Raw genomic sequence first — 15,000 nt, 5'->3', positions numbered from 1 at the left:
ATATTGGTGTTGTCAGGTGGATGAGGACAGACGAGGATATGTAAAGAAAATGGCAGACTATTTGGTGAATGTGTAAGAAAAAATAAAATGAGTGTTAACCAAAGAGAAGGGTCTAATACAGTAATATTTGAACATTTAAAGGACCCAATAACTTTTAGAGGTAATGTGTGTGTGTGTATATATATATATATATATATATATATATATATATATATATATATATATATATATATATATATATATATATACTTTTTCTTTGAAACATTAGAAAGGAAGGCTGTAAGTATTCGAGCTTTCGGCGTGTCACGCTACACACAACCTACCGTAGCTAATGCACGAGATCCTTCCACATCCTTTGGCCCGGCACGCAGTCTTTTTTTCTTCTGAATAACAAGCACACATTGAGAAAATTTGCAAGAATCTATCGCTGTTTATCTCCTTTATATGTATATGATTATTTACCATGGCAAATGAAAGTCAATAAATAAAAAAGATCACTGTAATAATACAGAAAAGCCTAACTTTTGACTATCAAATTTCTCGATAATTATAATTGAAAATTTTTCTAGGAGAGAGAGAGAGAGAGAGAGAGAGAGAGAGAGAGAGAGAGAGAGAGAGAGAGAGAGAGAGAGAGAGACTTTGTGCAATATCAGAGAATAAAAACAAAATAAGGAATGGTGCAGTAAAATTGAGAGAGAGATAAACCTATACGGCCAAATTTTTGTGTATATCATGGTAAAGTAACAACTAATCTCATAACAGGTGAAAAAAAAATGGGAAGAAGAATAGGAGCTTATAATTCATATGCTGTAAAGGAAAATAAGATAACTACCTTAAATTGATGCAAACAATATTCATGATTAGCTTTGTGAATTTCTCAATGAAGGCGTACTTGATATGTGTAATGTCAAATATATGAAACACATATACATAAATCACAACACTATGCACTGCATAATTTATGTAAAAGGGTGGGATAGAAAATACGATATTTTGTGTCTGGCAGTACTACCAATTGCGATTCATTTGTTTTGAATAAAAAATGTTGGACACCAGCGCTACCAGATACAGTAAATACAATTTAATTAATCAATAAAACATATTTTTCTTTATGGGTCGAAGCCTCATATGCAAAATACATCTTTCTGTTAAAATTTTGTCAATATATGCCTGATCAACATTATCTGGATTATTTTCTATAAGAGGTATGATAGTAGTGGAATAAATGACAAAGATACTAAATATATAAGAGGAAATTGATTATCATCGCAAGCGTTATTCACAAAAAAAAAAAATAAAGAAAAAAAATAAACATTTCCTGTTTGATTTAACGCTACAAATGTATTTTTTTTAAGGATGCAAGTTTAATATAGGATGCCCTCATACACATATCCAAACAAACACGCGCACACACATATAATATATAATGTATGATATATATATATATATATATGTGTGTGTATATATATATATATATATATATATATATATATGTGTGTGTGTGTATATATACAGTATATATATATATATATATATATATATATATATATATATATATATATATATATATATATAGTATATATGTAAACATATACAGATATATACATATATATGTATACATATATATATATACACATATATATATATGTATATATATATATATATATATACATATATATACATATATACAGTATATATATATATATATATATATTTATATATCGTGATGAAAGGGATCGCGTATCGCCATGATCAGCATAGCTGTATTACTAAAGACCACACAGACTAGGTTGGTTTGCTACAATTCATTATACATGAATCCTACCATCAACAATTCGCACTAGAAACAGCTGAATTTGTCACACGTCTGTATATATATATATATATATATATATATATATATATATATATATATATATATATACACACACATATTTGTGTGTATTTGTATGTATATATACATATATATATGTGTGTATATATATATACATACACGTACACACACACATTATATATATATATATATATAGATATACATATACGGTATATATATATATATATATATATATATATATATATATATATATATATATATATATATACATATATATATATATATATATAGAGAGAGAGAGAGAGAGAGAGAGAGAGAGAGAGAGAGAGAGAGAGAGAGAGAGGCTTTCTTCTAATTCAAATCGCGTTGCTATACAGGGATCTTTAGCCTAAAAGACGTAAACTGGCTGAAAGTATCCAAATCCAAACAAACAAGAAAAATGGATGGGAAATTAACACCGAGCTAAAGTTGTAACATTGGTTAATACGTTTATATATATATATATATATATATATATATATAAATGTATATATATATATATATATATATATATATATATATATATTTATATACACATATATATGTGTATGTGTATGTATATACACACACACACATAATATATATATATATATATATATATATATATATATATATATATATATACATACAGTATATATATATATGTGTGTGTGTGTGTATATATACATACACATACACACATATATATATATATATACATATACAGTATATATATATATATGCGTGTGTGTTTTGCATGTGTATACACACACATACACATATATACATATATATATATATATATATATATATATATATATATATATATATATATATATATATATACATATATATATATTTATATATATATATAAGTATATATATTTATTTTTATATATATATATATATATATATATATATATATATATATATATATATATATATACTGTATATAATAGAGCAGGATAACGCGTTATACTTAAAAGTCAAACATTTAAAATACTAATGAGAATCAGAAACATTGATAAACTCACATAATACTCTACAAAACTTATAATAAAATTTTTTTACCCCAAAAATAGAGGTAACCAAATAGAACATCCAATATATTATTGATTTGAAAATCATTATGGCTATTACACTGATAATATAAACTTATCTTTTCTTACCTCAATAATGCCATGAAAATAATATAGGAAAAAAAAATTACTCAAGCCATGAGGCGATGTTTAATATATATTAAGGACAGGGCGCATGCCGTATACTTACCAGGGGGGAATAAGAAGCCGCTTATCAAAACCAAAATAAACATGATTTCTGATCGTCCCTCTTTTTGGCTTCGTTGGTACTCCCTTGATGATTGAGAATGTTATTTTTTTTTTTTTTTACGGAAATTAATTATGGAATCCTTGAAATTTCTGCAGGTTTAACAACTGCAGAAATGCTTATTCAATAACTATATTACTTCGAATATTATTTCTCTTTCCATGTTCATTAGATACTATCATTGTTACTAAAACTATCTAAAATTACGTCTATTTACATTTCACTGTAGACGTCAATGGTCCTCTTTTGCAAAGATAATGAAATAACAATAATCTTAATTGGTACTATTTTCAGCCTATGTTTTCCCTTTCCTAATAAAGTTTATGAGAAATATTTTCTATTTCTACAGCTACGCTTAACAAATGATTCCAACTGCGCTTGGGAACACTCAAGATTATCCAATCCAACAAAAATCCGATGGAGTTCAGTAGCAATTGCTACTGTCCGCTCAGGTTCTGCACAAAATTCACTAACACAAGTCATGAAACAGGAGCGAGGAGAGAGCGCTACCTTACCTCACGACGGCTCCCACAACACTGATGTTGACCAGACATCATCACGGTCGGGAAGAGTGAGGTCCACCGGGTGTTGAAGGACTGGATTCCTCCAAACTTACACTTCATAGGAATCGTGTGCTATATCAGCACTGGTACAATCTCAACAATTTTATAAGATGGCTGTATGATATAGTGTCTTAAGTGTACTACTGAGGATGTTACAAACTTAAGTTATATATTCTAACAATGATAGCCTTCATATACACACGTGAAACGCCAAAACAACAATTAGTGACTAATCGTAGCCATGATAGGCGATTTGAAGTTGAACTTGAAAAGAATATTAAGAAAGCATTATCTACAGATAACCAAGAATACACCCACTCATTCATATTGCACACCTAAACACCTCTGTATCACAATATTAAGTGATAAATCTAGAAATGTCTAATTTTCCTTAATTTTTCTCTCTTACGGCACAGAATTGATGTGTATTTTTCCTGTACTCATCTACTTTCATTCTTCCCTTATGACCTGCAAACAGAAAACCTTTTTCTTGAACATTTGAACTAGATCATTTTCATGTGTCGTCTCTACTTCATATTTACTATACTATGTCTACAACTTTGATTCTTTTCTTTCATTACTGTACAAAATCCAACGTTCATTTTTGTTGAATTGAGTAAAGTGGACAATCCAGCAATATATTACTTTTGTTTCCATGTACACTTGTTAAGTTTATGAAGTATCTGCATTGCCCCTTTAAATTCCCGGCAGAACATTTTTTTTTCATTTAGTCTCTCTTTTCAAAAACACACTCATATATATATACATATATATATATATATATATATATATATATATATATGCATATATATATATATATATATATACATATATATATATATATATATATATATATATATATATATATATATACATATATGTACATATCTAGTCTACTGACATTTTTACGATATATATATATATATACACACACACATATATATATATATATATATATATATATATATATATATATATATATATATATATATACATACATATCTAGTCTACTGACATTTTTACAATATATATATATATATATATATATATATATATATGTGTGTGTGTGTGTGTGTGTGTGTGTGTGAGTGTGTGTGCGTATTTTTAATAGAAACTCTGACCTCTTGACTTCTCAAGCCCGTCCTTTTTTTTTCACTTATCACTGAACCCACTTTTTTGGATTAACTTGTCACTATTCAGCCGTGGATAAAACAAATAATTACTCACCCCCTGTGACTGCATTCGACCCGACTCAAAGATCAAAAGAGTATGCATAATTCCGCATTAGTTCTCAGAAGATATGAGCTGATTTCTTTTATCTACAACTTAGATAGGGATTGGGAGTGACATGAAAATCTATAAAATGTCTGTCAAAACCGCAAAGTTCATAGATTACTGTGGCAATTACACATAACCACACACACACACACACACACACACACACATATATATATATATATATATATATATATATATACACACAAGCTTCCGTTAGGTGGTTCACATTCTGTCAAAGAAGGTAAAAGCCACTTCTCTTATCCATTAAACGAATTAGTTCGATTTTGTTGGGTTCCAGCACATGCAAGTGTGTCTGGGAATGAGAAGGCAGATTAACTGGCGAAGAATGCTGCATCCGAGTTGCTACCAAAAAGGTATCCCATTCCCTGTAATGATCTCCTACCTAACATCATGAAATTGTTTTATAAAATTTTCAACAACACTGGGATAGTCTATATGGCAATAAAATAAGAGAAATAACAAATGTCATATCTCCTAGGAGGTATAACATAATGTCCCGAAAGTGGGAGACGTCTCTTTGTCGTCTCCGCATTGGTCACACTCGTTGACACACGTTTTTTTGCTAAATGGCCAACACCAACCGTATTGCGACGACTGTTTGGTACCTTTGACAGTGAGATATTTGTTAATCGAATGCCCCACTTGTAGTACTGAAATTAGTACTCATCTGTTTGAGGCTCAAGGTGAGAATGGCAGGTTCATCATTGCCAAGATTCTCGGACATGATGTGTCGTACAATAATAGTGGTATTTTAATATTCATTTAAGAATCAGGTCTTCTGAAAGCTATCTAACTGTTATAAGGATGTTTTTTATTTTATTTTTCTAAATTGAAATAATATTTATTTATCTATAACATATAATATCGGCGTCAATGACCTTAGATGTCAGGATGCCAGCAAACTCATAATCAATCAATTAATTAGGCCTAGTAACGACAAACCAAATTCAATAAAGTTAGGAAGTAAAAAATTAACGTGGTAATTTCTGGTATAAAAATATAATCAGTTCAATTACTTGTATTGCTATCTATTGCTAAAATAATAAGAAAAAATGGTGATAATTCTCATGGTACTTGGTGATATCCTGAGCTGGGAAAAATATGTGATTTCATGAGAAAAAGATATATCCACAGGAGTTTTTTCTTGGCTATAAACCTAAATTATGAATTTGGTAGATATACCTAAAATGGCATTTTATCTAATTTCTGCAAATTTTATTGGAGGGAAGTTAAAATGTAACAGATTTTGGAGATATAGCAAATGTGAAATAAGTCCCAGGGGCCAATGTGGCTGTAGAGAGGAACTCCGTCTACAAAAAACGGGTCATTGGCTGAGGACAACATCGTACAGAAGAAAATTTTAACAAACTCAGGCGTGCAAATTGTTTTTATAATCAAACATCAGTCTGAGCTCTATATACTTTATAGTAATATGTTTTGTAAACAGGATTACAGCCAAATTTTTTTCAAGTGGTAATCGTTAGCTAATTAAAAAAAAAATAATATGTTCCTCTCAATTTTTTTCGCTTTTTAGATATATGTTCAAATGCTAATTTAGTAAAATTCCATGTAACTATGGTTTTGAAATGCCGAAAAAATTCATGGAATGTCTACCCCTGTCCCCACAGGACGCAGAATTGGTTGTATATCATTACTGATTAGGTTCTGCTGCATGGTTCATCAGAAATAACACGTTGACTAAAACCACATATTCTAGGTTTCCAATCACATATTTTAGCGAAAATAAATACCATGAAAAAACTAAATGGCCTGAATAGAAACATTTTTTATCCTATCTCGAGACTGATATCATTTGTTTATAGAGAGAAAGCTGAATATTTTCTAACACTAAGTACGACAATGTTTGCCTTAACCAAAGATTGATTGTATCTGAGGAAATATGAAGTTGCAGGAATACAAATGGAGAAGTACTTTAGCGTTAAGAAGACTCTGGGAATGAGTGAAAGACGAGATATTTTGATTAATGTATGGAGTAAAACTTGTGTTGATGAGTGAATATGGTACAGAAAGGAAAAATAATGCGAGTGGAGCGGGATCATTCTAGACAAATCTGAATCCTTTCATGGCCGATTTTAAGAGTGAAGGTGCAAATTTAGATTGTTTAGGTAACAGATAGAAATAGGAGTTGCAGGTATGTTTAAATATTCGGCAGTGAATGAGACTGGAAAGTGCCGTAGAATGGTTTCCCTTGCAAAGTACATTTATTATATGCTAGATTGTGTGTATGTGCAGAGTAGATGAGGAGCAAGTTGATGGATGAAATGGTGAGATAAGGCGTGGCTGGAATATAATTGATTATTATTTGAATGAATCAAAAGATAAGGTAGATATAAGTTAAAGAAGAAAGTGGTAAAAGTTACTGAAAAATTAAATACGATAAGTGACTTAGATAAGAAAGAAGTATGCAAAAAATATGTGGAGAAAAGGGGTTATCTAGGGTTAATTAAATGGAACCAGGAAGATTAAACCAATGAGTTTTGAATTTCATGATGGGGTCAAAGAGACAGAAGGAGTAAGTGTAATAAGTGGGTCGGAAGAGAGAATAATATAGAATGGCCGCGGGTAGTAAGGAAATAAAAGGCCTCATGAGAAAAAAAGAGATTATTTGAGGTAGAGTTGTATGATAGAGTAGAATAATAGGTATAGTTATACAAAGAGATGGATAGGGTAGTCAAGCATAAAGCGATAGAGAAAAGTATATTCATTAACAAAAAAACAAGGATAAATAAATGAATTAAAACTTCAGAATGAGTAAAAATTTGTGTAAGGAAATTGATACAGAGAAAAAGTTACATGAACAAATGAACTTGGAAATAAGAGAATGAAATAGAGAAAGTATGTCTAATTTAGATGTAGTGAATTAAATTGACTTGTAGTCTTTGGTCGTTAGAGGGGTTATTTTAAATATCTATTGAATTTGCAAGACTTGAGTGGATAGGTGGAAACTTTAAATTTTGTGGAAGTGACTATTGAAAATGCAAGAAAACGGATTAAGTAGTTAAAAAATTAAAGAAAACACAACTTACTAAGGACATGGCAAATGGTAGGTGGTAGTACAAGGTAGATACTGTACATGAATGGCTAAGAAAGGTTTGTAAGGAATGTGTGGGTGACAAAAAATTTCGAAGGGTATGGGTGAGAAAAGAAATTTTTCCATTGTATAAAGATGTTTTAGAAGATCCAAAATACCTAGTGTAACTGAGAAATTATTCTGACTGAGAAGGCAAGGAAGGGAAGAACATAATTGGTTTATACAAGGAAGGGAGTACATGGATCAAGTGTTTGTTTAAATAAATTTTAAAAGTTTTATACTTATAGGAAAATATGTTTAAACCATCATAATCCTAGAAAGAAAGATTTTGAAAAAAAAAAAAAAAAAAAAAAAAAAAAAAAAAAAAACGAGAGGCAATATGGAGGGTATTAAGAATACATAATATAAATGGGTTCTTGAAGATAAGCCTGTGATAAGTATGTACCAGGAGGGTGGCTGGTTTAGAACAAATGTTGAGCTGAGATAAGGAAGTATTATATTTACGTAATTGTTCATTGCCTTCATGGATAGTTATGCTGCAGGCCAATCAGAAAAAGGACAGGGATGTATAAGCAAAGTAGAGTAATAAAAAAAAAGTGAACTATAATTGGCATGCTACATAATTGACATTTGTAGCTGATGCGCTGATTGGGGACAGTTGATGAAGAGCTAAAGAATGAATGAATGATCTGTAATTATCTAGTATCATGACATCAGTGGTCATTGATGCCGATTTAAGTATGCTTAACAGTTTCTAAGATAGAAAATAAAAAAATAAGAGACTAATTAATAAATAACTTAACAATTAAAATTATAAAATTTAATACATTTAAAAACGAGTAAGAAGGACAGCTTCCGATATAAATTTAAAAATGCCAATAGAATCATAAAAAAAAAAAGAATCCCCTCTCAGAATCTTGGTGGGGATGTACATGCCATCCTCACCACGAGCTTCAGACAAGAATTGTTCCCCGATACCCACAAGACTTGGTCATTCAATAAGTATATGTCTTACAGTCAGAGGGACCAAACAATCATCACAAAATGGCTGACACCTGCCAGTCATCGGGAACTCGTGAGTCAAACGTGTGCGCCCTATTCTAAGGCGACAGAGGACAGTCTCCCACCTTCTTGCCATATTTTCATACTTCCATGGAGGTATAGCATTTGTTATTTCCTTCATCTTATTCTGATCAAAAGAATTACAATATCGATGCAAAACATCACCAAGAGACTTTTTGATAACAGGCAAAAAGTCATTACTAGGAAGAATATATCTTCCAGGAAGTAATTTGTCTGCTGCCTCTTTGGCTAATTTGTCTGCCGCTTCATTACCAGGCACACCCACATGATTCGGGACCCAGCAAATCTTAACTTCTTTACCTGCACTGCAACAAATATAGAGTCACTCTAAAATGTTTGAAACTAAAGGGTTGGTTGGACTAAAAAACGTCAGTGCCTGCCAAACACTTTTGGCATCACTAAAAATAGTAAAATTACCCTCTTTCATTACTGCTATTTTTTCAATAGCAGTCAGGATACCATACAACTCTGCTGTAAAGATAGGAGATATTAAAGGGAGCGCATATTCAAGACATTAATGAGAATTGTACACCCCAAATCCAATTCCAGCACTGGATTTGGAGCCGGCTTAAATATAAATCCACTACCCCTGCATTGTTCTGCATGCTCTAAAAAGGTGGACCGAATTTCTTCAATTATCATGTTCCCTTTAGAGCCAGTGTAATAATTACAAAGAGAGAGATCTCTGGAAGTTTCCAGGGAGAGGTGACTGATAGCCTAAAGGGTAGTACCCTCCTCCTGTAGAGATTTAGGATATTTAGCAGTTCTTTCACTCTGAATCCAAAATGCTTTTGGGATGTGGAGCGAGCCTCATTTTAAGAGAAAAAATTATCAAAAAATATTCAAAAGAAAGTGAATTAAGAAGCCTCTGCAACCTATACCAATATTGGATCATATTAGATTGTCAATATAAGTCCAGAGGCCACTCACCTTCATCAGCTAAAAGACTAGGGATACGGGATTATTTAAAAGTGCCAGTAGCTAATCTGATGCCAGTATGATGAATGGAATATAAAATCGTCAACTTGGTAGCAGAAGCTGAAGAATATATTTCACATCTATATAAAAGTTTGGATAAAATAAGGGCTTTATACAGTCTTAGAAGAGTCTGATGATCTGCTCCTCATGGTGTATGGGCTAATACTTTACAAATATTCAAAATCCCTAAACATTTTAATTTTAGCTTTTTGAGATGTGAAACCAAGTCAGTTTTCTGTCAAAGGTTAGGACCTAAAAATTGCATTTCTTCAACTCAGGGAATACAATGGTTTTATATATATATATATATATATATATATATATATATATATATATATATATATATATATATATATATATATATATATATATCTGTGTCTGGGTGTATACCACGAATGCGGCAAAAATGAATGACAACAATATTACTTGAAAAAACTTGAAACCATTCAAATCTTCCCATTGCATAATTCAATTGATCGTGAGTTGAAACTTACTTTCATCTGTTGTCATTCTCCCTCCTGCAAATGAATCAGAAAGATCTTCAACGAAGAGTCTGGAGAACGTCATCTGGAATCACTGAAGAAATCCCATTAATTGCTAGTACAAATAATGTAACACTAAGTATGCTGCCCTGTGGGAGTCCTTCTTCCTGGCAGAGTATTACCTATTCTAACATGAAAGAATCGTCTTTTTAATAAAGCCTGAATGAGTAAAGGCAACTCACCTCTTAGACTACTCATGGACATTTGGATACCATACCTCCATGTGGTATCATATGTTTTTTTTCAAGATCAAAGAACAATGTCACACGATATTTCTTGGAAGCAAATGACTTGCAAACCTATGACTCTAACCGAACAAGTGCACCTATTGTAGAGTGCATTCTTCGAAACCCATACTGAACTGGTGATAAAATACCCCTCTTTTCTGGTATCCATACAAGTCTTGCATTGACCATTTTTTCCATGATTTTACACAAACAACATGTCAATGCAATTGATCGGTAGCATGCTGCTAGAACTCTGTCCTTTCCAAGTTTTAAAAAGGCTAAAATAATTGCCAGATCCCAAACTTACGGGAAACTATGGACTCGCCATATTCCATTAATAATACTGATGATAAAATCTTTAGTGTTACTACATGCGTTCTTTACGATTGCATTAGGAATTTCATTTGGGCCTGTGGCTATATCATTGCATGATGATAATGCATAATCAAACTCTCTCTTTGTAAATGGGAGATTGTATGTCTCACCCTTATTTGATATAAAGTTGAGAGTCTTTTCTTCTTTTCTACATGTATAAAGGTTGCCTGGAGAGTCTTCTGACTTTTGGTACACCCTCTCAAAATGATCAGCAAGTGGATTACTCACTTCTATAGGATTAGTAATATACTGATCATTATTTTTTAACACTTACGAAGGATTTGTAGTATATTTGCCAGAGATCTTATGAGCTTTCCTCTTTACAGCAGAAGGTTGGGTTCTTTTATTCACCGAAAAAACAAAAGATGATCATGACTGACGTTGAGCTGCTTTAATTGCTCATCAAAATTGTGCTCTGCCTTTCTTGTAAGTGCCGATATTCTCCTCAGTGCGATTTCTGGGGCAACTTGTTAACGCAGTTCTAGTAGATCTGTGTAACATCTAAATTTCTGGAGACCACCTAGGGCCTGGAAATCAAAGGAACAGACCTTTATTTTTGTTGGAATTGAATGCACTCCAGCTGTGTGAAGCGTTCCATCTAGTAAATCTATAGCATCATCAATATTTTCGAATTTATCTTCATTACGTTGTACTTCACCCAGTTTTTGTTTTTATTTTTGCCAGTCAGCTTCATCCAAGCACCATCGAGGTGATCTGTATTCAGGTGGGCCATTGTTAGTTTTAATTAATAGTGGGGCATGATCACTTGTATACCAGTCATCTAATGTTCTCCACTGAAATTCAGCCAGACATTCAGAGCTTCCTATTGAAAGATCAATACACGATAACGTACTAGTCTGGATATGGAAGTGGGTGGGCTCACCAGTGTTTAGAATCCCCCCCCCCCATATTCATTTTCTATTGGTGATGCTAACAGATTGCCCTTTGAGTTACTAAAGTATCTCCCCATAATGGGTGTCTGCTGTTCATATCACCCGGAAGAAGAAATGGATGAGGGAGTTGGTCTAACGCCTCAGCTACATCATCATAGAAAATACTGTCAATAGGGGGTAAATATAATGAACATACAGTATATTTCTTACTTAGATATATTTGTACAGCTACTGCTTGTAGAGTAGTACAAAGATTTAAATATTTTTGGGGGAATGTCATGGTGAACATATACGAGACTTCCCCCATGGCTTCTTCCCTGAGGTGTTCTGTAATCAATGTATTCTCTGGGGCATGGGTAAATACATCTAGCATTGTTTCTTGTAGACAGACTACTACAGACGAGTGGTCATGAAAAAGGAACTTCAGTTCCATCATATTTAGCACTCAGACCTTGACAATTCCACTGCATTATTGAGGAGAAAATAAAACGACTAATTTTTGGAAGATTCCTTAAAAGAAGTTTTCCTATCAGAGTCTTTGAATTGATGGAAGTCTCTGATACTTTCTTTAAAAATGTAGGTCTTACTAAGCTTTGTTTTATATTTTTCTTTGCAAACTTATTTATTTGACGAGGAGTATGGTCAACCTTGACATCAATCGTTGATATTTTTAAATCTTTTTAAGTTTCATTACCTTATTCAGATAGAATATTATACCCAGTTGAAACAGGTATTTTTGTATTTCTCATTGGAAGGAAGAGGGATGGTGGTCTCCCTCTTTTTCTATTAAAAGATGGAGAGCTTTTAAAAATATGTACCTCCATCATGAAAAATGAATCCAGTAGCTCTCTAGCATAGGATTTCTCCCCTAGATCTGGCAATGATGCTGCCCGAGATGAACGCCTTAGGCAGTTTATTTGAGGTGTGGCAGATTCAGAGGAAGTAGGTGGTGCCTTTGTGACGATAGGCACCTGATCTAACGTAGGCGGCATGGTGTTAGCCTTAGAAGGTGGTTTAGGAAGAGGAAGTTTTCCATTATCTGGTCTAGCTGGTATTACAGTTTTCTCTGGATATCCAGCATCTTTAGATTTTAAGGCCTTGACATAACTTTTGATCTTGCTTAGAAGTCGCCTATCATATTCCACACTGATAGGTTCTGCATATGACTTCTAAACAGCTGCTTCTTCTATTTCATATTGAGGATATTTCTTATAAGTTGCTTTGTGATTTTGGTTGCAATTAGTGTACTTTGCAATAGAAGTGCAGAGTCCACGCTCAGGATCAGAACAATTGTCCCAGATCTTTATGTTTTTATATACCCTGGATAGATGCTCAAATTTGAAGCAACTGTAATACTGCAAAGGTTTAAGTCGGTAAAGGCAAACTGGTATTCTTTAATTTTTTATATATACATGAGAGGGTACATCATGGTTTTCAAATGTTAAAATAATCATGGAGGTTATGGGAATCATATGATCCTTCCATATTTCTTTATGACACATATCCAAGAATTCATCCTCACTAAAATCATAAAGGTCTTTGTTAAAAATTACTCCTCTTCCATAACTAAAATTCACACGTGGCTTGATATCTACCATTAAATTTGCTTCCAGCTTTATATTACTTAGCATAAAAGACTGTATTCTAGATTTGGCATGAATTAAGATGGATTTCTTGCCAAATCTAGAAATGTCTCCACATTCTATATTGCCTACTTTCTTTTGCTTTAGTTTGCTAAATTTAAAATAACTATATACTCCCTTCGAGGTTGCCATAAGCCACATTGGTGGATTAGGCTTTCTTTCTGTTATAAAGTTTATTTTTGTATTCATAGATTCGGTGTAATACCAGTAGTCACTCGAGTGATATATAGATCAAGATTTCCGGGAGCAGCATTGCATAATGCTCCGGTAATCACAATATTATCAACCTTTTATTTAGAAATTTCAGAAATTGCTTTAAAAGCGTCAGGCAGTGGTCATAAAACCCGTTATTCTACATTAAAATGCTTGAAAGTATCTAAACAAATTGACCATAGATTTTTCAAAAGCTTATTGATTGATTGATTGATTGAAAGTTTTCTGGCATCCTGGCATCTAAGGTCATTGACGCCAATAGCATTTATTATATATGAAAAATAAAAGAGAATTCAATTAAAACAATAAAAGTTAAGAAGTAATTATAATAGCTCAATAGTTTTCAGAAGACCTGCTTCTAAAATAAATATAAAAATGCCGCTCGCATAGTAGGACACATCACGTCCAAGAATCTTGGCAAGGATGAACCTGCCATCCTCACTTCGACCCTCAAACAGATATCTATTTCTTAAGTTATTATAATTAGGGCATTCGGTCAACAAATGCCTCACTGTTAAAGGTACTAAACAGTCCTCGCAATACGGTTGGTGTTGGCCCTTCAGCAGAAACTCGTGTGTCAACCGTGTGTGACCAATACGGAGACGACAAAGAGTCGTGTCCCATTTTCGGGGTATCATGTTATACCTCCAAGGTGATATGATATTTGTTACTTCCCTCATTTTATTACCATCTACACTATCCCAGTGCTGTTGCCATTTATTACAAACAAATTTCTTGATGTAAGGTAGGAAATCATTACAGGTAGCAACTCGGATGCCGCATTCTTCGCCAATATCCACCTTCTCATTCCCGCACACACGTACATGTGCTGGAACCCAACAAAATTGAACTGTTATACCTCTCCGTCCAATAATAAAAAGCCATTCTAAAATCTTTAAAACTCGAGGGTTACTACAATTAAAAACTTCTAAAGCTTGAAGAACACTCCATGCA

At 32.5% G+C, this 15,000-nt stretch overlaps 1 protein-coding gene across 2 annotated transcripts in view; it reads right to left on the bottom strand.

The window, feature by feature from the left end:
• LOC137625985 (cell adhesion molecule Dscam2-like) overlaps nucleotides 1-15,000 on the bottom strand; it is a 2,034,023-nt gene that overhangs the window by 1,801,188 nt on the left and 217,835 nt on the right. Inside the window, exon 1 of one of the 2 annotated variants that reach the window (XM_068357078.1) lies at nucleotides 3,122-3,698. The exons of the other annotated variant lie outside the window; for it this stretch is intronic. Coding sequence (XP_068213179.1) covers nucleotides 3,122-3,164 — 43 coding nt within the window. The 5' untranslated portion in view covers nucleotides 3,165-3,698. Of the gene's footprint in view, nucleotides 1-3,121; nucleotides 3,699-15,000 lie in introns of those variants that run through there. 2 annotated transcript variants of the gene reach the window in all.

The sequence above is a fragment of the Palaemon carinicauda genome, chromosome 2, assembly GCF_036898095.1.
Source record: "Palaemon carinicauda isolate YSFRI2023 chromosome 2, ASM3689809v2, whole genome shotgun sequence".
NCBI lineage: Eukaryota > Metazoa > Arthropoda > Malacostraca > Decapoda > Palaemonidae > Palaemon > Palaemon carinicauda.
This window is presented reverse-complemented; position numbering and strand designations above follow the sequence as displayed.